Raw genomic sequence first — 22,920 nt, forward strand, 5'->3', positions numbered from 1 at the left:
CCTAAGGCAGAGAACGGAAAACTCAAACACCCGATAAACGTTGAATAATCTGATAAAACTATATTGAAAAAACATACTTTACGATGATATTATCACATGTATCAAATAAAATCAAAGCCGGAGATATTAGCCGTCTATACCGAACGCTTTTCAGAAGCCAATGCTGATGTCCTTCCCGCGCCTTGGTAGACAAAGGAAATAGTGGTCACGTCATTCCAAGAGCTCTTGTTCGACCTCAGATCAAGCTAGACACCCCATTCCACCTCCCACTGCCTGTTGACATCTAAGCTTCCTGGAGCAACCGGAAGTGATTAAATTCACCCTAAAGGTGTTTTGATATACCAAACCTGCAGTTTGTGAAACTCACTGCATTCAACCTTGTGTAAATCAGTCAATTCTTAACGTAAATACTTTAAACTCAGGATTCTGTAAGAGCATACCCCAATGAGGGTATGTGTTTACTTTCAGCTTCCTTCCTGCCAACCGGAAGTCTCTTAAATTGGGGTAATAGGGGCTGTTTCGAAGGGTTAAAAGAGTCTTCAAACTTCATATGTGTGATTAGTGGTTAGGCAACCCTCATGAACTGTAAATCAGTAATTTCTCCCATCAGATTTCCAAGAAAAACTCTCACACACACACACACACACACACACACACACACACACACACACACACACACACACACAGCAAGGATGGAGTAACACAGTGTGGGGCTTACAGCCACACAGATCCTGCAATAGTTACCTTAGTTCGAACTATCAAAGAACCGTCAGACCTAGAGCTCTGAAACTTTGGAAACCTGTTCTAGAGCTCAAGTCGATAGTGCGTGGTGAGTTATGTGGCTATAGAAGGTTCTCAGACTGAGAAACAGTGTCGTACATTTGCAATAACTTCAATTAATTTTGACCATCACGAAAATGATGACATTTAGAAAAGTCCCAGAGTCGCAAGACAGGTGCATTGAAACCCGCTCGGCCCATAGAGATGGACCATAACGTTTCTGTCTGCTCATTCAAGCTCATTCAAGGACCCCGTAGCAACACCCGGAAAATTTGGATTTTCAGCACCAATGACCTATCGAGCCGAAACTTGGGATTCAGGGTCGCCTCACATAGGCCTACACATAATGTCAGAACTGGACCCGCAGCTAGAACATAACTACGTGTTTTACGTTTTTATTATGGTTTAAACAGAAGACGCTGTGAATTTTGGGCCTGCTCTGAAATATGTGATAGTTGGCTTCTAAACGAGTTGGAAAAAGTGGGTGTGGTGTCAGTTTGTATCAGTTTATTGTCAGAATGATATCTATTTGACTGATGAATGGTGACTTGCTGGCTGACTTTTGTCCATTTGCAATATGTTTAAACAGTGAAAAAACATTATCAAATGGACATGATGAAATCAACACCAACGAGCGATGGAGAGGAACCACTACCACTGCCCGGTCATCCCGAGTTCATCGGGCCAGTCAATTTTGCATTTCTGAAGTATTTTTGAGCATATCAAATTCGTGATGATAAATGCCCATTGAAACATATTGCAAATGGACAGCCGTGCGCCTGGTGATTGGAATTGGTTACCAGGAGCACATTAAAAAAAAAATATATATATGCCTTTAGGGGGGTGCAAGGGGTCTACGGTTGGCTAGGGAGCACCCCGTGCCCATCCAGTAGGTCATTTTGGACGTTTTTCAAAAAATCGTTAAACAATAGAGTCCCACTTCTCCCTCATCATACATGACAAATAGACCATCTAGGTTGATTCATGGCTTAACATAGTGCTATATATCATTTGGGCAGTATAAATGCCATTTGGATATGGTTCACTGACTTTTGGGTTTGGAAACTGACTTCCTATGATCGTACATGACAAATGGACATAACATCCTGATTTGGCTCTTTCAATTTCTTTTCATTTCTTATGGCATTTGGCAATGGTTCACTGACTTTTGACTTTGACTTTTGACTTCCTATGAAATCATATTGCAAATGGACAAAACATGTGCCTAATGGACAATTAAAAAAATATGACAAAATATGACAAAAGTATGTTCATACAGTTCTTATACATGTCTAATTGACCCAAAAAATCAAAAGAATTTCAAAAAACGGTCCAGAAAGCACTTTTTAACCTCTAACGAGTCACAACCCCGGATCCGGGATCCCCCCCATCAAAAAAGCTGACTAGCATAGCCTAGCCTAAAGCCACAGGGATATCATATAATCAAATGTTCATGAAATCACAAGTTCAAGACACCAAATGAAAGATACAGATCTTGTGAATCCAGCCATCATTTCCGATTTTTTAAATGTTTTACAGGGAAGACACAATATGTAAATCTATTAGCTAACCACGTTAGCAAAATACACCACTTTTTTTACTCCACCAGTTTTTTACTCCATCAGTAGCTATCACTAATTCGACTAAATAAAGATATATATAGCCACTAACCAAGAAACAACTTCATAAGATGACAGTCTGATAACATATTTATGGTATAGCATATGTTTTTTTTCGAAAAATGTGCATATTTCAGGTATAAATCACAGTTCTACATTGCAGCTGCAATCTGAAATAGCGTTGGAAGCAGCCGGAATAATTACAGAGACCGACGTCAATTACCAAAATACTCATCCTAAAACATTTCTGAAAAATACACAGCATACAGCAAATGAAAGCCCAACATCTTGTGAATCCAGCCATCATTTCTGATTTTTAAAATGTTTTACAGGGAAGACACAATATGTAAATCTATTAGCTAACCACGTTAGCAAAATACACCACTTTTTTTACTCCACCAGTTTTTTACTCCATCAGTAGCTATCACTAATTCGACTAAATAAAGATATATATAGCCACTAACCAAGAAACAACTTCATAAGATGACAGTCTGATAACATATTTATGGTATACCATATGTTTTTTTAGAAAAATTTGCATTTTTCAGGTATAAATCACAGTTTACCATTGCAGCCACTATCACAAAACTCACCCAAAGCGACTAGAATAACTACAGAGAGCAACGTGTATTACCTAATTACTCATCTTAAAACATTTCTGAAAAATACACAGCGTACAGCAAATGAAAGCCCAACATCTTGTGAATCCAGACAATATTTCAGATTTTCTACGTGTTTTACAGCGAAAACACAATATATCGTTATATTAGCATACCACATGAGCTAACATCACCCCAGCATTGATTCCAGGCAAAAAGCGCGATAACGTTATCACCACCAAAATATATAAATTTTTTCACTAACCTTCGCAGAATTCTTCAGATGACAGTCCTGTAACATCATATTACACAATGCATATAGAGTTTGTTCGAAAATGTGCATATTTAGCATCACAAATCGTGGTTATGCTACGTAATCAGTCAAAACATGGCATGCATTCTGGCCGGCGCCATCTTGGAAGGGCACCTAAGTTTACGATTATTTATCGATTAGATTGACAAAAAATTAACGTTACTATTTAAAATTAACGTTACTAGACATACAGTGTGCGTTGCAGCCAGACTAGTGCCGCAATATTGGCCGAAAAATGCGTTTACATTTTTCCACATAAATACGGAATAAAATCATAAATAGTTCTTACTTTTGGACGAGCTTCCATCAGAATCTTGGGCAAGGTGTCCTTTTGTCCAAAATAATCGTTGCTTTGTTGTAAAACGTCCACTTCAACTTCGGAACTAGCAGCTAACAGTAGCTACGTGGCACACACATGTCCAAATCCTCAAACGCAATACTACGAAAATTCCGAAAATAGCAATATACTCGCATAAACTGATATAAATCGGTTTCAAATAACTTCGTTATGATGTTTCTAACACCTATACCGAATTAAATTACAGACGGACATATCTAAGGCCGATAACTGAGCGTTTCAAAATGCTATCCTGGGGTCTTGCGTTGCGTAATGGCGGAAGTCGAAAAGGGAGCGCACCTCGTTCCTTGCCCTTTTATAAGCTCTGAGAAATACGTAGAAACACCATTCCACTTCTCATTGGTTACTGACATCCAGGGGAAGGCGGGTGCAGTTCATTTCGATCCATAGGGCACACACAGAGCTTAAAACTGATCCGAGATCAGAGCCTAGTTTTCAGACCTTCGCATGTCCTGTCATGATTTTCGCTGTAGAAAGAGTTCTGGTTCACCCACAGACATAATTCAAACGGTTTTAGAAACTAGAGATTGTTTTCTATCCAATAGTAATAATAATATGCATATTGTACGAGCAAGAATTGAGTACGAGGCAGTTTAATTTGGAGACGCAAAATGTCGAAGTTGAAACAGCACCCCCTGTAGTGACAATAATTATTAAGGGGGTGATACGTTTTTGGAAAAAAATCTAATTTTCATAATTTGACCCTTGGGTCTTGACTTGATGTGCACTTGCAATATGACATTACAAAAACTACAAATTCTAGCTTATTTAAAAAAAAACAAGCCTGAAACTCTTTCTAAAGACTTGACATTTAGTGGAAGCCCTAGGAACTGGAATCTGGGAGGTATTCCTTTTATATTCCCATAAGGAACCATTATAATCAGGGGTAAGCTCAATTTTAAAAAATTTATTCCGGACTGATTCTCCTCGGGTTTTCGCTTGCCATATCAGTTCTGTTATACTAATATACGTTATTTTAACAGTTTTAGAAACTTTAGAGTGTTTTCTATCCAATACTACCAATTATATGCACATCCTAGCTTCTGGGCCTGAGTAACAGGCAGTTTACTTTGGGAACCTCATTCATCCAAACTTCCAAATACTGCCCACTACCCCGAAGAAGTTATTTAATCAATAAACAAAACATAATATTAAACAAGAAACGTGATCAACGCACAGACATGAAACAGAAACAATGACGTCTGGGGAAGGAACCAAAGGGAGTGACATATCTAGGGCAGTTAATCAAGGAGTTGATGGCGTCCAGGTGAGTGTCATAATGCGTTTAACGATGGTGACAGGTGTGCTCCATAACGAGCAGCCTGGTGACCTAGAGGCTGGAGAGGGAGCACACGTGACAAGTGAGGAATGGGGGCCGAGGTCAGGTCACATGAAGGGAGAAGGAATAGTTATTACACACATCACGTAACTTCCTGCCTAGCAACAAAGATGTAATGTTTAGAGAAAAGGAGGAGACTCCGTGTAAATACTTGTGCTGGTGGGAACATGTCTTTGTCTTTTCAGCTGTCTGACCCATTGGGTTTTTCAGCTGTCTGACCCATTGGGTGAATAAACTTGGTTTGAGCTTTTCCTAGTTGTCCGTTAGTTTTTACTCTGTTTATTTAGAACCTAACAACAGCATGGACCTTAAAAGGTTACGCAAACATTACCTTGAAATCAGATGGAAAAGAAAGCATTTTTATTATTTACCCTGTGTGAATAATGCTATTTTTTTTTTTGTTGCTGAGATGCTGACTTCATTCCTCTTCCTCCCTGTACAGTATATAAAGACATTTTATAACCAGACATGGATGGAGCGCTACGGAGAACCCATAGGAGCAGACATGGTCACCATGCTATGGTCCATCACAGTCTCCATATTTGCCATTGGGGGCCTACTTGGAGCGCTCTGCGTCACGTTGCTCACGAAACTCATTGGAAGGTAAGTTGGAACACACCTATGATAAGCATTAAAAGAAGAGGTTTGCTGACATAGATATCAATGCATACATATAAATGAACATTTTAAGCATACATATTTCACTGCACGGCTCCGTTGTTAAGAAGATGAACCATTGCGCTGGTAAGGTAGTGCAGAGGCTTGCAGTGAATTAGCTCCAGTTTTGATGATAAGTGCTTCTGGCATTGTCTGATGTGGGAGTATATGACGAAATATTGACAACTATATATTGTGAACTTCTGAATGTCTATTAGAGTTTCCCGGTGTGAGTAAAAGGCCTGAACATAGCTTTATCTATTATCTTTATCTTATTTTTTTTTGTGCGACAACACTCACCACACTATTGGCAATTGAAGCAAGGAGAGGAGTTGGCATATGTTCAAACCGTCCACCCCTCCTTTGGGATTCTTCCCCCATCTCCTTCTCCTCATCAACTTTTGAAATCGGCCACCTAGATAAACTTCCCCCATCTGTTCTTCACTTTTCTTCCCTCCCTGTCGTTTTTCTCTCTTAGCATTTCAGTGAGCGAACCTTTAGTGGTCAGGACGCATGTAGACAGACAGACAGACGTCACGGTAGATGGAACATGGCAGGAAGAGCTGAGTGCTGACAGCCTAAGGATTCCAGCAGGCCTGTGCATGGGTGATTCCCTCTAATGGATGCTCCACAGGCCCCCCATGGAGCCAGACACCACTAAATCCACTCCAGGCACCTCTACATTCCTCACAAGCATACTTGCCAGCCAAGCGGATTCCAATAGACGTTTCTGTCCTTTGATGTCACCAGGGATCCTTCAGTTGGTGTAATTTCCCAATGAGTGTCCCAAATCAACGCTTTATGGTCGCTATATAGTAATCAGATTTTGAAACATATCAAAGGAATTAAATGTTGATTTCAGCCCTTGAGAAGCCACACAAAAATTAAATTAACACAATTTGAGCCCATATTCCCTCCGGGGAGAGAAATGTGTAAAGTAAATTTAACATGAAGCCTCCATTAACTGAGTACAGCTTCATGCCTCAGTTCCCCATTCCCTCTCTCTTCTCACCGGAGATACTGGTGGGTGTGAGGCTAAACATGACTTAAAGGTCTGCAGACACAAATAGTACATGACGCAGGGGCAAATGTGTGACCCACCTTTCAGCTCCAGCGCTTGAAACTTATTGGAATTAGTAAGCAGAACTGTATTCAAGTACTGTTTAGTGCTTACATGTATCAAAAATAATTGGGGGGATTTATCGAGATATTCATTGTTGATATTCAATACCCTGGGTCGGGACTTTGTCACAGAATTTTTTTATGACACAAACTGTGGGTGGAGACATATCATCTGATGTCTCATTTATTTCATTCTCAATTTGTGAAACTTTCCAGAATTGCTTAATTTTAGCAGCGTGAATTAGGGTTTCTGAATTTGAATGACCTGTAGCCTATTTATTTCTGTGCTCCAGTCAATAACAGAAACGGTATTTGTGTCAGTCAATTACCTATAGCCTATTCCAAATGACATATTGGACCTACATAGCATACTAAAGGTTTCAACCTTTCTTGTTCACAGATAAGTTTTCACTGAACTTTATTAACTCAGTCCATGCGGCTCACTCCCATTGTAGCAATGCAGCTGCTTAGCTACAACTACTTTTCCCGGTGCGGACATATTGGCACACTGCGGCCAATAATGATTCTGAGAGTTTGGTGCCCCCTGTTGCAGCTCTTGACATTGGTGGAGAGTGATAACATAAACTCTAGAGGCGCGTTGATATCGGCAAGATATCGTTCCCTTTTTGCCCTCCCTGATTTGTGGCCCAAGTGATTGAGCGGTTTAGACTACTGCATGTGGTAATAGAAGCTGTAGATAATAGTCCCTTTGTGGCTTCTTTATACCTCCCACTCATTACTGAAATATTACTTAGATAGACCATTAGGGGATGACTGTAAAATATATGACTTTTTATGATGTAAGCAATAGTCTTAACCTTATCATACATCATCCTTAATAGCCTTAGGATGAGATTCATAAATACATTCGTTTATCATATGACTAATACAACCTGACTTGATTACTTTCTGCATGGCCTAAAATGAGTCGATGAATGAGACAGCGACATAATATATGATCAGGAATACAAAATGGTTGCTTTAAGATGGAATTGTAAATGAGGAAATCAAGTGTGACGACCAATGTGAAACGACAGAGTGGCAAAATTTGGCACATGACATTTTACGTTATTTTCTGGTTGTACACTGGTTTTCTGGCATGTAGAGCGGCGGTTTTACAGGCTCCTGACCAATTGGTATGTTTTTTTTGCGCTGATCTTGTTTTTTACATAATGTTTCCACCATCGTTTCCTTTGAACGAAAAGAGCTTCTGGACATCAAAATGGCGATCACTAACCTTGATTTGGATGAAGAATTCTACTTCAATGACTCGGCCATGCAGGACATACTGCTCACCCGGGACCAGGCCCTAATCCCCGACACTCGGAAGAGGAAAAGACGGTGCTATAGAGGCCGACGTGGGGGGCACCTTGATGAACCTATGGCGACCAGTGAATAAACCGCCTCTACCCTCTCTTCAGTTGGGGAATCACTGGAGAACAAACTAGATTAGCTCCATTTGAGACTATCCTATCAATGGCACCTGAAGAACTGTAATATATAATGCTTCACAGAGTCTTGGCTGAATAAGGACATGGTGAAATATAAATCGAGCAGTTTTTTCTATGTATCGGAATGACAAAACGGCAGCGTCTCGTAAACTCAAGGGCAGGGGTGTGTGTCTCTTTGTTAAAAACAACTGGTGCACAATCTATATTAAATAAGTTTACCCAAAATCCAGAAACACCCAAGTGATTCCATACATTGAAACTAGTTCAGTGGAGTTTGCTCTCTCTCTCCCTGAAGTGCAGTACTGAAACAGCTGCAAAAATGGGTCATGTGACTCGTGGCGTTGCTGGATGCAGGCCTCTGCTCTGTTGCCAGTGAATTCATGATTTAGAAATCTCCGATGTGTGGACAAATGTGTTTAATTGAAAGTGTATGGCCGAATTAGCTATTTCTGTTAAGTTCAATCAGTTTTGAGTCAGGAAATGTGTACTTTTCCACTGAGAATATTTGATTATTTTATATCATTATTTTATGTAGCCAACTGCCACAGCAGCAGAGATGGGTAACAACTGCGCATGTGCACTCTCAGGGAATCCCTGCTACTTCGAAACTGCAAGTTATGCCCTTATTCACAGATCCACTTTTTTTGGCGGAGAAGTGAAGACAGCGTTACACATTAATTATACAAAGTAAACAAGAACCTACTAATATGTCTGACGATTAAATAATCGTGAGGAATGTAAAAAAACTCCCGGAGGGGCGCCGATGGTGTTGTCGAACCATATTTATTTAAGCCTGAGTATTTGGACAAAGAATTGAGGCAAATTGACCTTCAGATGTCCGCTGCCCTCTAGCCACCAGTAGCCGCAGCAGTAGCTAGACCCCAGCCCACCCCTGGATCAACACAGACTGGTGGTGCAGTTGTGGCAATTGCGCTCCAATGCCGCGATTGAGGAATGTTTGTGCTGCAGAGGATTTGAATATGTGACTACAATTCTTACAGAAAGAGAGGAATGTAATGATGATGAGGAGCAGTTAGTTTACTTTTGCAACAAACCCATTAGTGGGTTTATGTTTTCACATTAGCCCATAACTACACTGCTCAAAAAAATAAAAGGAACACTTAAACAACACAATGTAACTCCAAGTCAATCACACTTCTGTGAAATCAAACTGTCCACTTAGGAAGCAACACTGATTGACAATAAATTTCACATGCTGTTGTGAAAATGGAATAGACAAAAGGTGGAAATTATAGGCAATTAGCAAGACACCCCCAATAAAGGAGTGGTTCTGCAGGTGGTGACCACAGACCACTTCTCAGTTCCTATGCTTCCGGGCTGATGTTTTGGTCACTTTTGAATGCTGGCGGTGCTTTCACTCTAGTGGTAGCATGAGACGGAGTCTACAACCCACACAAGTGGCTCAGGTAGTGCAGCTCATCCAGGATGGCACATCAATGCGAGCTGTGGCAAGAAGGTTTGCTGTGTCTGTCAGCGTAGTGTCCAGAGCATGGAGGCGCTACTAGGAGACAAGCCAGTACATCAGGAGACATGGAGGAGGCCGTAGGAGGGCAACAACCCAGCAGCAGGACCGCTACCTCTGCCTTTGTGCAAGGAGGAGCACTGCCAGAGCCCTGCAAAATGACCTCCAGCAGGCCACAAATGTGCATGTGTCAGCATATGGTCTCACAAGGGCTCTGAGGATCTCATCTCGGTACCTAATGGCAGTCAGGCTACCTCTGGCGAGCACATGGAGGGCTGTGCGGCCCCCCAAAGAAATGCCACCCCACACCATGACTGACCCACCGCCAAACCGGTCATGCTGGAGGATGTTGCAGGCAGCAGAACGTTCTCCACGGCGTCTCCAGACTCTCTCACGTCTGTCACATGTGCTCATGTGCTCAGTGTGAACCTGCTTTCATCTGTGAAGAGCACAGGGCGCCAGTGGCGAATTTTCCAATCTTGGTGTTCTCTGGCAAATGTCAAACGTCCTGCACGGTGTTGGGCTGTAAGCACAACCCCCACCTGTGGACGTCGGGCCCTCATACCACCCTCATGGAGTCTGTTTCTGACCGTTTGAGCAGACACATGCACATTTGTGGCCTGCTGGAGGTCATTTTGCAGGGCTCTGGCAGTGCTCCTCCTTGCACAAAGGCGGAGGTAACGGCCCTGCTGCTGGGTTGTTGCCCTCCTACGGCCTCCTCCACGTCTCCTGATGTACTGGCCTGTCTCCTGGTAGCGCCTCCATGCTCTGGACACTACGCTGACAGACACAGCAAACCTTCTTGCCACAGCTCGCATTGATGTGCCATCCTGGATGAGCTGCACTACCTGAGCCACTTGTGTGGGTTGTAGACTCCGTCTCATGCTACCACTAGAGTGAAAGCACCGCCAGCATTCAAAAGTGACCAAAACATCAGCCCGGAAGCATAGGAACTGAGAAGTGGTCTGTGGTCACCATCTGCAGAACCACTCCTTTATTGGGGGTGTCTTGCTAATTGCCTATAATTTCCACCTTTTGTCTATTCCATTTGCACAACAGCATGTGAAATTTATTGTCAATCAGTGTTGCTTCCTAAGTGGACAGTTTGATTTCACAAAAGTGTGATTGACTTGGAGTTACATTGTGTTGTTTAAGTGTTCCCTTTATTTTTTTGAGCAGTGTATATAGCCTACAGTATGTTTATTTATCACGTTTTGGGGATAATATTCTGCAATGTAAAGTGACTCAATGTCTATTGTCTCTCAACTGTCATAAATACATGGAGCACATATGCTAACCTGTAGAGCTCCTAGGCCTATATGTCTACATGATATGGTGCAATGGTAATAACACAATAAGAACACCTTGAACGTCAAGAATCAGGCTACCTACCTCTGCACGCTTGCTTTGTCGCTTTCTCTTCTCAAATAAATCTTTGTATTGTGGCACTGCGCCAGATCCAGTCCATGGAAATACAGTAGCAACAGCTGTATCTTTCAGTTGTCTGTCCCCATCGTTTCAGATTGCAAATCTCGTTCGTATGCGTCGTCGCTAAAGTGCTTGCTCCACACATGCAGCGAAGCAGGGTTGGCTGCAGGAGTATACCAGTAAGATATGAGTTGAAGTTAGAAAATAAGTAGGGCATCATCTACCCTTCTAAAAATCCTTTCAATTAACCCAAACATACTATACCAGGATTTTTTGTTCTTCTATTAAGCAAAATGCAGATTAATCTACATAAGCTCTTACTCAAGGGAAGATTGGAACATAATGTTTTTGGGGCTGAAAAGTCATTTTCTTTCTCTGAGGTCTGTGGACCAATTCCACTCCTCGATCTAATTTCGGTGAAAGTATGATGAGTTCGCAAGGTTGGGGATTGTTGTGCTCAGTGTCATTTAGTCAGTGCCTTGACTGCAGTGTCAATGCCCCTGCTACCCTCTTTTACCTCATTCCAAAGAATCCATTTACTTAACTGTCCTTGACTTGAGGTTCATAGATGTTGAATTGCATGCATTGAAGCGAACAATTTTGGACGAAGCGTTTGTGTTTAAAGAACTGTTTGGCCAGAGAGACTGAGATTCTTATTAGATAAAACCGTGAGATTACACCTTTTTGAGAATGTCCAACTGCAATTACATCCTTTTGAGAGCGAAAGAAAGAAAGGTTGAGATTGGGAACCTATCCAAATGAGATTTAGCATGCCTCGTACCAAAGGGTGGATGAGAGCCTTGTGGAAAATCCTTTCCTGTAATACAAGTCGTGACCGTAGTCACGAAGAGATGTATATTTATTTTGGATTTTCTGTGTGTGTGTACACACACACACACACACACACACACACACACACACACACACACACACACAGAAAGAAAGGTTGAGATTGGGAACCTATCCAGATGAGACCGTTCAAACGTTTGGGGTCACTTAGAAATGTCCATGTTTTTGAAAGAAAAGCGAAAAGTGTTGTCCTTTAAAATAACATCAAATTGATCAGAAATACAGTGTAGACATTGTTAATGTTGTAAATGACTTTTGTAGCTGGAAACGGCAGATTTATTTTTTATGGAATGTCTACATAGGCGTACAGAGAGCCCCATTATCAGCAACCGTCACTCCTGTGTTCCAATGGCACGTTGTGTTAGCTAATCCAAGTTTATCATTTTAAAAGGCTATTTGATCATTTAGAAAACCTTTTTGTAATTATGTTAGCACAGCTGAAAACTGTTGTTCAGATTGAAGAAGCAATAAAATTGGCCTTCTTTAGACTAGTTGAGTATCTGGGTCATCAGCATTTGTGGGTTCGATTACAGGCTCAAAATGGCCAGAAACAAAGAACTTTCTTCTGAAACTCTTTCTGCGAAATGAAGGCTATTCCATGCAAGAAATTGCCAAGAAACTTAAGATCTGGTACAACGCTGTGTACTACTCCCTTCACAGAACAGCGCAAACTGGATCTAACCAGAATAGAACGAGGAGTGGGATGCCCCGGTGCACAATTGAGCAAGAGGACAAGTACATTAGAGTGTCTAGTTTGAGAAACAGATGCCTCACAAATCCTCAACTGGCAGCTTAATTAAATAGTAAAACACCAGTCTCAACGTCAACAGTGAAGAGGCGACTCCGGGATACTGGCCTTCTAGGCAGAGTTCCTCTGTCCAGTGTCTGTGTTCTTTTTGCCCATCTTAATCTTTTATTTTTATTGGCCAGTCTGAGATATGGCTTTTTCTTTGCAACTCTGCCTAGAAGGCCAGCATCCCGGAGTCGCCTCTTCACTGTTGACGTTGAGACTGGTGTTTTGCTGGTACTATTTAATGAAGCTGCCAGTTGAGGACTTGAGAGGCGTCTCTTTTAGTGTACTTGTCCTCTTGCTCAGTCTCCCACTCCTCTTTCTATTCTGGTTACGACATGATTCCATATGTGTTATTTCATAGGAATTGATTGTTTTTGCGACTGCATTTGAAGATATATCTTTATTGATTGACCTTCATGTCTTAAAGTTTTAACACTTTTGTTCTTAACTGACTTGCCTAGTTAAATAAATAAAAAATACATGTCATTGTTTTGATGTCTATACTATTATTCTACAATGTATAAAATAGTAAAAATAAAGAAAAAACCTGGAATGAGTAGGTGTGTCCAAGCTTTTGATTACTATTGTAAGTACCCTAGTGGTTAGAGCGTTGGGCCAGTAACCGAAATGTTGCGAGATCGAATCCCCGAGCTGACAAGGTAAAAATCTGTTTTTCTGCCCCTGAACAAGGCACTTTTCCTAGGCTGACATTGTAAATTAGAATTTGTTCTTAACTGACTTGCCTATTTAAATAAAAAGTAGATGTATACATACACTATATGACCAAAAGTATGTGGACACCTGCTCATCAAACATCTCATTTCAAAATCATGGGCATTAATATGGAGTTGGTCCCCCCTTTGCTGCTATAACAACCTCCACTCTTCTGTGAAGGCTTTCCGCTAGACGTTGGAACATTGCTGAGGGGACTTGCTTCCATTCAGCCACAAGAGCATTAGTGAGGTCGGGCACTGATGTTGGGCGATTAGGCCTGGCTCGCAGTCCTCCACCAAAATGTACAGTTGTCACTATGCATTCGGGCAGAAAGCGTTCTCCTGCCTCCACCAAAGCCAGATTTGTCTGCCGGACTGCCAGATGGTGAAGCGTGATTCATCACTCACTGCTCCAGTGCAAAGGTTGTGGCTGAAATAGCTAAATCCGCTAATTTGAAGGGGTGTCCACATACTTTTGTATATATAGTGTACCTGCTTACACTTGTCACTGCCAGCAATAAAGTTATTGCATATTGTTTTCCTACCTATATTATCCAGCTTTTCCTGGTGAATAATATCAGATAGGCAGCGACATGGTTTAATCTGCTTTGTGCAGCCACGTCTTTAACCTCCTGAGGGCACTAAAGCTCCTTTCTGCTTCAGAGGACAGGTATGATAAGGAGCAACCTGACCAGAGCTTCAATATCTGTGAATTAGCCACAAACTTCTACTGGCAGTCCTCTTAGAATTTGTGCAGCATGTGCACTAGAACTGAGTGAGCAGTTGAGTAAAAACATGGGCAGTTGCACTGCAAGAGTAGGCATTAACCTCTGACTCTATTGTAGATATACACCCAATCTGTTCAGTGTCCCACATTAAAAAATACTGTAGTATTCACTGTAGTGTTTTTGCTGACTAAAGTCTACAAAAACACTACAGTGAATACTGTCGTATGTACTGTAGTATACTGTATTATAGTGTAGTATTGGCAGTTAACTGTGGTATAAATACTGTAGTAAAAGAAAAGTAGTGTACATATACTAAACTCAGCAAAAAAAGAAACGTCCTCTCACTGTCACCTGCGTTTATTTTCAGCAAACTTAACATGTGTAAATATTTGTATGAATATAGCAAGATTCTAAACTGAACAAGTTCCACAGACATGTGACTAACAGAAATTGAATAATGTGTCCCTAAACAAAGGGGGGGGTCAACATCAAAAGTAACAGTCAGTATCTGGTGTGGCCACCAGCTGCATTAAGTACTGCAGTGCATCTCCTCCTCATGGACTGGACCAGATTTGCCAGTTCTTGCTGTGAGATGTTACCCCACTCTTCCACCAAGGCACCTGCAAGTTCCCGGACATTTCTGGGGGGAATGGCCCAAGCCCTCACCTGCCGATCCAAAAGGTCCCAGACGTGCTTAATGGGATTGAGATCCAGGCTCTTCGCTGGCCATGGCAGAACACTGATATTCCTGTCTTGCAGGAAATCATGCACAGAACGAGCAGTATGGCTGGTGGCATTGTCATGCTGGAGGGTCATGTCAGGATGAGCCTGCAGGAAGGGTACCACATGAGGGAGGAGGATGTCTCCCCTGTAACGCGCAACGATGCTGTGACACACCGCCCCAGACCATGTCGGACCCTCCACCTCCAGATCGATCCCGCTCCAGAGTACAGGCCTCGGTGTAACGCTCATTCCTTCGATAATTTACTTGAATCCGACCATCACCCCTGGTGAGACAAAACCGCGGCTAGTCAGTGAAGAGCACTTTTTGCCAGTCCTGTCTGGTCCAGCGACGGTGGGTTTGTACCCATAGGCGACGTTGTTGCCGGTGATGTCTGGTGAGGACCTGCCTTACAACAAGCCTACAAGCCCTCAGTCCAGCCTCTCTCAGCCTATTGTGGACAGTCTGAGCACTGGAGGGAGGGATTGTGCGTTCCTGGTGTAACTCGGGCAGTTGTTGTTGCCATCCTGTACCTGTCCCGCAGGTGTGATGTTCGAATGTACCAATCCTGTGCAGGTGTTGTTACACGTGGTCTGCCACTGCGAGGATGATCAGCTGTCAGTCTTGTCTCCCTGTAGTGCTGTCTTAGGCGTCTCACAGTACGGACATTGCAATTTATTGCACTTTCACTCAGATAAGCAGGGACCCTGGGCATCTTTCTTTTGGTGTTTTTCGGAGTCAGTAGAAAGGCCTCTTGTGTCCTAAGTTTTCATAACTGTGACCTTAATTGCCTACTGTAAGCATGTTCATTCATTGTTTTATGGTTCATTGAACAAGCATGGGAAACAGTGTTTAAACCCTTTAGAATGAAGATCTGTGAAGTCATTTGGATTTTTCCGAATTTTCTTTGAAAGACAGGGTCCTGAAAAAGGGACATTTCTTTTTTTGCTGAGTTTATATTTAATGTAGAGGTCGACCGATTATGATTTTTCAACACCGATACCGATTATTGGATGACCAAAAAAAGTGGATACCGATTAATCGGCCAATCTTTTAAAATGTATTTATTTGTAATAATGACAATTACAACAATACTGAATGAACACTTATTTTAACTTTATATAATACATCAATAATATCAATTAAGCCTCAAATAAATAATGAAACATGTTCAATTTGGTTTAAATAATGCAAAAACAAAGTGTTGGAGAAGAAAGTAAAAGTGCAATATGTGCCATGTAAAAAAGCTAACGTTTAAGTTCCTTGCTCAGAACATGAGAACATATGAAAGCTGGTGGTTCCTTTTAACATGAGTCTTCAATATTACCAGGTAAGAAGTTTTAGGTTGTAGTTATTATAGGAATTATAGGACTATTTCTCTCTCTACCATTTTTATTTCATATACCTTTGACTATTGGATGTTCTTATAGGCACTTTAGTATTGCCAGTATAACAGTATAGCTTCCGTCCCTCTCCTCGCCCCTACCTGGGCTCGAACCAGGAACACATCGAAAACAGCCACCCTCGAAGCATCGTTATCCATTGCTGCACAAATGCCCAAACGCACGAAAGTGCTGTTTGAATGAATGCTTACGAGCCTGCTGCTGCCTACCACTGCTCAGTCAGACTGCTATCAAATATCAAATCATAGACTTAATTATAACATAATAACACACAGAAATACGAGCATTAGGTCATTAATATGGTAAATTCCGGAAACTATCATTTCGTAAACAAAACGTTTATTTTTTCAGTGAAATACGGAACCGTTACGTATTTTATCTAATGGGTGGCATCCCTAAGTCTAAATATTGCTGTTACATTGTACAACCTTCAATGTTATGTCATAATTATGTACAATTCTGGCAAATTAATTACGGTCTTTGTTAGGAATAAATGGTCTTCACACAGTTCGTAACGAGCCAGGCGGCCCAAACTGCTGCATATACCCTGACTGCTTGCACGGAACGCAAGACAAGTGACACAATTTCCCTAGTTAAAAGAAAGTCATGTTAGCAGGCAATGTTAACTAAATATGCAGGTTTAAAAATATATACTTGTGTATTGATTTTAAAGAAAGGCATTGATGTTTATGGTTAGGTACACATTGGTGCAACAACGGTGCTTTTTTCGCGAATGCGCTTGTTAAATCATCACCCGTTTGGAGAAGTAGGCTGTGATTTGATGATAAATTAACAGGCACCGCATTGATTATATGCAACGCAGGACACGCTAGATAAACTAGTAATATCATTAACCATGTGTAGTTAACTAGTGATTATGTTAAGGTTGATTGTTTTTTTATAAGATAACTTTAATGCTAGCTAGCAACTTACCTTGGCTTCTTGGTGCACTCGCGTAACAGGTAGTCAGCCTGCCACACAGGCTCCTCGTGGAGTGCAATGTAAGGCAGGTGGTTAGAGCGTTGGACTAGTAACTGGAAGGTTGCAAGATCGAATCCCTGAGCTGACAAGGTAAAAATCTGTCATTCTGCCCCTGAACAAGGCAGTTAACCCACCGTTCCTAGGCCGTCATTGAAAATAAGAATGTGTTTTTAACTGACTTGCCTCGTTAAATAAAGGTATAAAAAAAAAGAAAATCGTCCACAATCGGTGTCCAAAAACGTTGATTACCGATTGTTAGGAAAACTTGAAATCGGTCCTGATTAATCGGTCAACCTCTAATTTAATGTAGTATTTTTGCAGATTGTCTTTACTGTTTTTGAAGACTATAGTATACTGTAGGATTAACTGTAGTGTTTTTGCAGACATTACTGTGGTGTTTCCTATAGGGTTTTTGTTTTATTATATTTGACATGGAAGTAGAACCTACTGGAGAAATACTAAAAGAGTTCGTTTTCCATAACCTGTAGGTAGGTAGGACTGGGTTTGAACGGACAGTTCAAAGCTTCAGATCTTTTCTATAACCTTTAGGGAACATAATATATGTTCTATGCTTGGCATGTAGGTTTCTCACTTATGGATGGCACATATTGTGATATGGGGGAGTTGAATGGGCAGGGTATATGCAAATAAGATACTGTTGTGTTTTTGTAGAGTTTTGTAGTGTTAACTGTAGTATTTACTGCAGTCTTTTTTGTGTGGATTATACTGTAGTGTTTACTATACACTCTTATAAAGAAATGGTGCTATCTAGCTCCTAAAAGGGTTCTTCTGCTGTTCTCATAGGACAGCCAAAGGTTCCAGGTTGAACCCTTTTTTGGTTCCAGGTAGAACCTTTTTGCGTCCTCTGTGTAAAGGGTTCTACATGGAACCCGAAAGAGTTCTACTCTGAACCCAAAAAGGTTTCAACCTGGAACTAAAAAGGGTTCTCCTAAGGGGACAGCCGAATAACCCTTTTGGAAATCTTTGTTCTAAGAGTGTAGTATTTTACAGTATACTACAACATTCTATAGTACTACACATGATTGAGGTATCGAGTGTATAGTATTCTACAGTATACAACAGTTTACTATAGAATTGTATTTTTTCATGTGGGTTCTCCACAATGGTTGTTGCCTTCTCAAACATGTTGTGGAAGGTGTCTTTGTTTATTTTTCCTTAGAGTGGACTGAACACAACCAACAGCAGCCTGCATGCCCAAGACGGTCTGTTCTTCTTTAGAGAGATGTGTTAAGGCTCTCCAATAACAGCTTCTGCCAGCACAAAACCCAGTACAGTTTTGCCTTTCTTAAATTGTTGATGCAGGCCATTAGCAGTGGTTTCTATAGGAGAGTTACCTTCTGCCATCTCCTCTAAACTAGAGAGGACAGTCATACTGAAGGAGGACTGCTTTGATGGCTTTATGTATGACAGTCCATTTGGTCTGGCAAAGGTTTGAGGGCAGTAGGAGTCACACGATCTGATGTTGCAATCTGATTTTAAAATGTCTATGAATTTACTGGACAGTCCACACAAGATGCCCAATTGAAGGACCCAATCAAGGGAATCTCGGGTTAGAATGGAAGCTGAGCAGGCTTTTTGCGTGATCAGGTTCACACAATGTGCTCCGCAGTGCACATACACAGCCAGAGGCTGTTTTTTGTTATCAGTGCTTACCTGACATATTGGCTGCTTTGTCATACAGTATGTCTGTCCATGCAATTCTGACAGGGCAAGATTTAATCTTATTATAACATCCATTGCCATCTTGGCGAGGTCCTGTCGTTTCAAGCACTGCAGACCTATGAATTCCTCATGTGGCAGCAAGTCATAGTCGACATCTCAGACATATAGACTCTTGCTCTTTCCCTGAGATGTCTTGCGTTCCTTTAATTACTAAGGAAAATGGAGTGTAATTATGGTTGCATGTTCTTAAGCAGCTGTGAAGGACTGTGTGATCTTCTGCCTTTTTTAAAAGTTTGTAAAGATTTCTGCTTTCTTCCTCGTGACCTCTTAAGGCCTCACCCTGTCTTACTAGGTACTTGACTGAACCTACTATCTTCAGTAGACAATGTATTGCTTCCTCTTGTTGTCTGGCTAAATAAGTATAAGTAGATAACTGAGTCCACAGGGTTTGATTATTGTGCAGTCACTGTAACTGAGTGGCAATAGGAATGACTTTTAGCATGAGATTAAAACTTTTCAGTAGATTCTTCCAATTTCTAAAGCCAGTGTTGACAAATGCAGGGTCTGATTTTGTGCCAAAGGGTGACCTCTTATTAAGAAAGTACTTGGTGCAATGGAAGCATAAAACCCACTTCAAAGAGGCACTGTAACACAGCCAGGGGAAATCTTGAAATGGCATAACTCTGTCGGCTTGTTTCTGGATAACAATAAACTTGGGATGTGGTTGATTTGTTTGTGCTGGTGCTGATGTTGATATCTTCTACCTGTCCCGTGGCTCTGTCCCTGTCATCTGTGCTCAACTGGCCCCTGACTTGTGGCTCAGTCCCATACAAAAAACATGACAACAAACATTGTCTTAATTTCTATCGCCAAAATAGAAGGGCCTTTCTTTTGCCAAAATATTAGGAAACTTATACAATAGTACAGCTACAAGACATGTCTTAAGACTACACTTAAATACTCCAATGTGTGTGTTCACCATTGTTTCCTCAACACTACATTCGATATTCTCACCTGATGACCTGTTTGTCTTCTCCCTGCCGCAACTGATAGTTACAATTTGTGTGCAACGTAAATTGCTGTGCAAAGTGCTTTACCAGACTGCCTTATAAACTCAAATCCCAAATTCTGACCTGTTCGTCCTCTCCCTGCCTCAACATGGGCGGTGCTCCCTCTCTCTCTACTGTCTGTCCCTGACCCCTGCCATGACAACCAAATTAAATCAAAATGCAGGCAACAACTGTTTTGTTACAACACTTGGGCTACAGTCAGCAAAGACGAGGAGTTGAACTGATAGTGCCTTATAACTCCTATTCTCACCTGATTATCTATTTTTCCTCTCCCTGCCTCAACATGAACGGTGCTCTCTCTCTGTATAGCTCTCTCCACTGACTGTCTTTGACCCATTATCATATGACAAATGGCTGGCCTTAACAATGATGGGCTTAGCTTATTAACATTACATTTATTCTGCTTTTATTAGCTAAATGATGTATTTACTGACTGGCTTTCAGAAAGTTTTCACACTCCTTGACTTTTTCAACATTTTGTAGCGTTACATCCTGAATTAAAAAATGTATGAAATTTAGATTTGTTTTGTCACTAGTCTACAGACAATACCTCATAATGTTAAAGTGGAATTATGTTTTTCGAAATGTTTCAAATTTGTAATTTTTTAAAAGCTGAAATGTCTTGGTCTATAGCAAGCCTAAATACATTCAGGAGTAAAAAGTTGCTTAACAAGTCACATAATAAGTTGCATGGACTCTGTGTGCAATAATACTGTTTAACATGATTTTTGAATGACTACCTAATCTCTGTACCCCACACATACAATTATCTGTAAGATCCCTCAGTCGAGCAGTGCATTTCAAACACAGATTCATCCACAAAGACCAGAGAGGTTTTCCAATGCCTCGCAAAGAAGGGCACCTATTGGTAGATGGGTAAAAATAAAAAAAGCAGACATTGAATATCCCTTTGAGCATGGTGAAGTTATTAATTACACTTTGGATGGTGTAACAATACACCCAGTCACTACAAAGATACAGACGTCCTTCTTAATTCAGTTACCGGGGGGGAAGGAAACTGCTCATGGATTTCACCAAGAGGCCAATGGTGACTTTAAAATAGTTACAGAGTTTAATGGCTGTGACAGGATAAAACTGAGGATGGATCAACAACATTGTAGTTACTCCACAATATTAACCTAATTGATAGAGTGAAAAGAAGGAAGCCGGTAGAGAATAAAAATATTCCCAAAACATGCATGCTGTTTGCAACAAGGCACTAAAGTAATACTGCAAAAAATGTGGCAAAGCAATTAACTTTTTGTCCTCAATACAAAGTGTAATATTATTGTGCAAATCCAATACAACACATTACTGAGTACCAGTGTCAATATTTTCAAGCATGGTGATGGTTGCATAAAATTTTATTTAACCAGGTAGGCCAGTTGAGAACAAGTTCTCATTTACAACTGCGACCTGGCCACGATAAAGCAAAGGCCAAATCTACAGTGCATTCGGAAAGTATTCAGACCCCTTTCCCCTTTCCACATTTTGTTACGTTACAGCCTTATTCTAAAATGGATTAAATAAAATAAAAATCTCATCAATCTACACACAATATCCCATAATGACAAAGCACATTTTTCTTTGTTGTTGTTGAATATTTGCAAAACAGAAATACCTTATTTACATAAGTATTCAGACCCTTTGCAGGTGCATCCTGTTTCCATTGATCATCCTTGAGTGTCTACAACTTGATTGGACATGATTTGGAAAGGCACACACCTGTCTATATAAGGTCCCACAGTTGTCAGAGCAAAAACCAAGCCATGAGGTTGAAGGAATGGTCCGTAGAGCTTCAGGACAGGATTGTGTCGAGGTACAGATCTGGAGAAGGGAACCAAAAAAATGTCTGCAGCATTGAAGGTCCCCATGAACACAGTGGCCTCCATCATTCTTAAATGGAAGAAGTTTGGACCACCAAGACTCTTCCTATAGCTGGCCGCCCGGCCAAACGGAGCAATCGGGGGAGAAGGGCCTTGGTCAGGGAGGTGACCAAGAACGCGATGGTCACTCTGACACAGCTCCAGATTTCCTCTGGAGATGGGAGAACCTTTCAGAAGGACTACCATCTTTGCATCACTCAACCATTCAGGCCTTTATGGTAGAGTTGCCAGATGGAAGCCACTCCTCAGTAAAAGGCACATGACAGCCCGCTTGGAGTTTGCCAAAAGGCACCTAAATTAATATTTTTTTATTTTTATTTAACAAGGCAAGTCAGTAAAGAACAAATCTTATTTACAATGATGGCCTAACCCGAACGATGCTGGGCCAGTTGTGCGCCGCCCTATGGGACTCCTAATCACAGCCGGTTGTGATACAGCCTGGAATTGAACCAGGGTCTGTAGTGACACCTCTAGCACTGAGATGCAGTGCCTTAGACCGCTGCACTACTCAGGAGACCATGAGAAACAAGATTCTCTGGTCTGATGAAACCAAGATTGAACTCTTTGGCCTGAATGCCAGGCGTCACATCTGGAGGAAACCTGGCGCCATCCCTACGGTGAAGCATGGTGGTGGCAGCATCATGCTGTGGGGATGTTTTTCAGCGGCAGGGACTGGGAGATTAGTCAGGATTGAGGGGAAGATTAACGGAGGAATGTACAGAGAGATCCTTGATGAAAACCTGCTCGAGCACTCAGGACCTCAGACTGGGGCGAAGTTTCACCTTCCAATAGGACAACGACCCTAAGCAAACAGCCAAGACAACACAGGAGTGGCTTCGGGACAAGTCTCAATGTCCTTGAGTGGCTCAGTCAGAGCCCGAACTTGAAGCCGATTGAACATCTCTGGAGAGACCTTAAAATAGCTGTGCAACGTCGCTCCCCAT

The 22,920-nt window shown here is 41.4% G+C and overlaps 1 protein-coding gene across 4 annotated transcripts in view; it reads left to right on the top strand.

Annotated features, from left to right (window-relative positions):
* The window catches only part of slc2a9l2 (solute carrier family 2 member 9, like 2), a 264,735-nt gene that overhangs the window by 28,052 nt on the left and 213,763 nt on the right, over window positions 1–22,920 (top strand). For all 4 annotated transcript variants that reach the window (XM_071384159.1, XM_071384136.1, XM_071384150.1 and 1 more), the window contains one exon: window positions 5,451–5,611. In XM_071384159.1, the coding sequence (XP_071240260.1) occupies window positions 5,451–5,611 (161 nt within the window). The remainder of the gene's footprint in view (window positions 1–5,450; window positions 5,612–22,920) is intronic.

The sequence above is a fragment of the Salvelinus alpinus genome, chromosome 2, assembly GCF_045679555.1.
Source record: "Salvelinus alpinus chromosome 2, SLU_Salpinus.1, whole genome shotgun sequence".
NCBI lineage: Eukaryota > Metazoa > Chordata > Actinopteri > Salmoniformes > Salmonidae > Salvelinus > Salvelinus alpinus.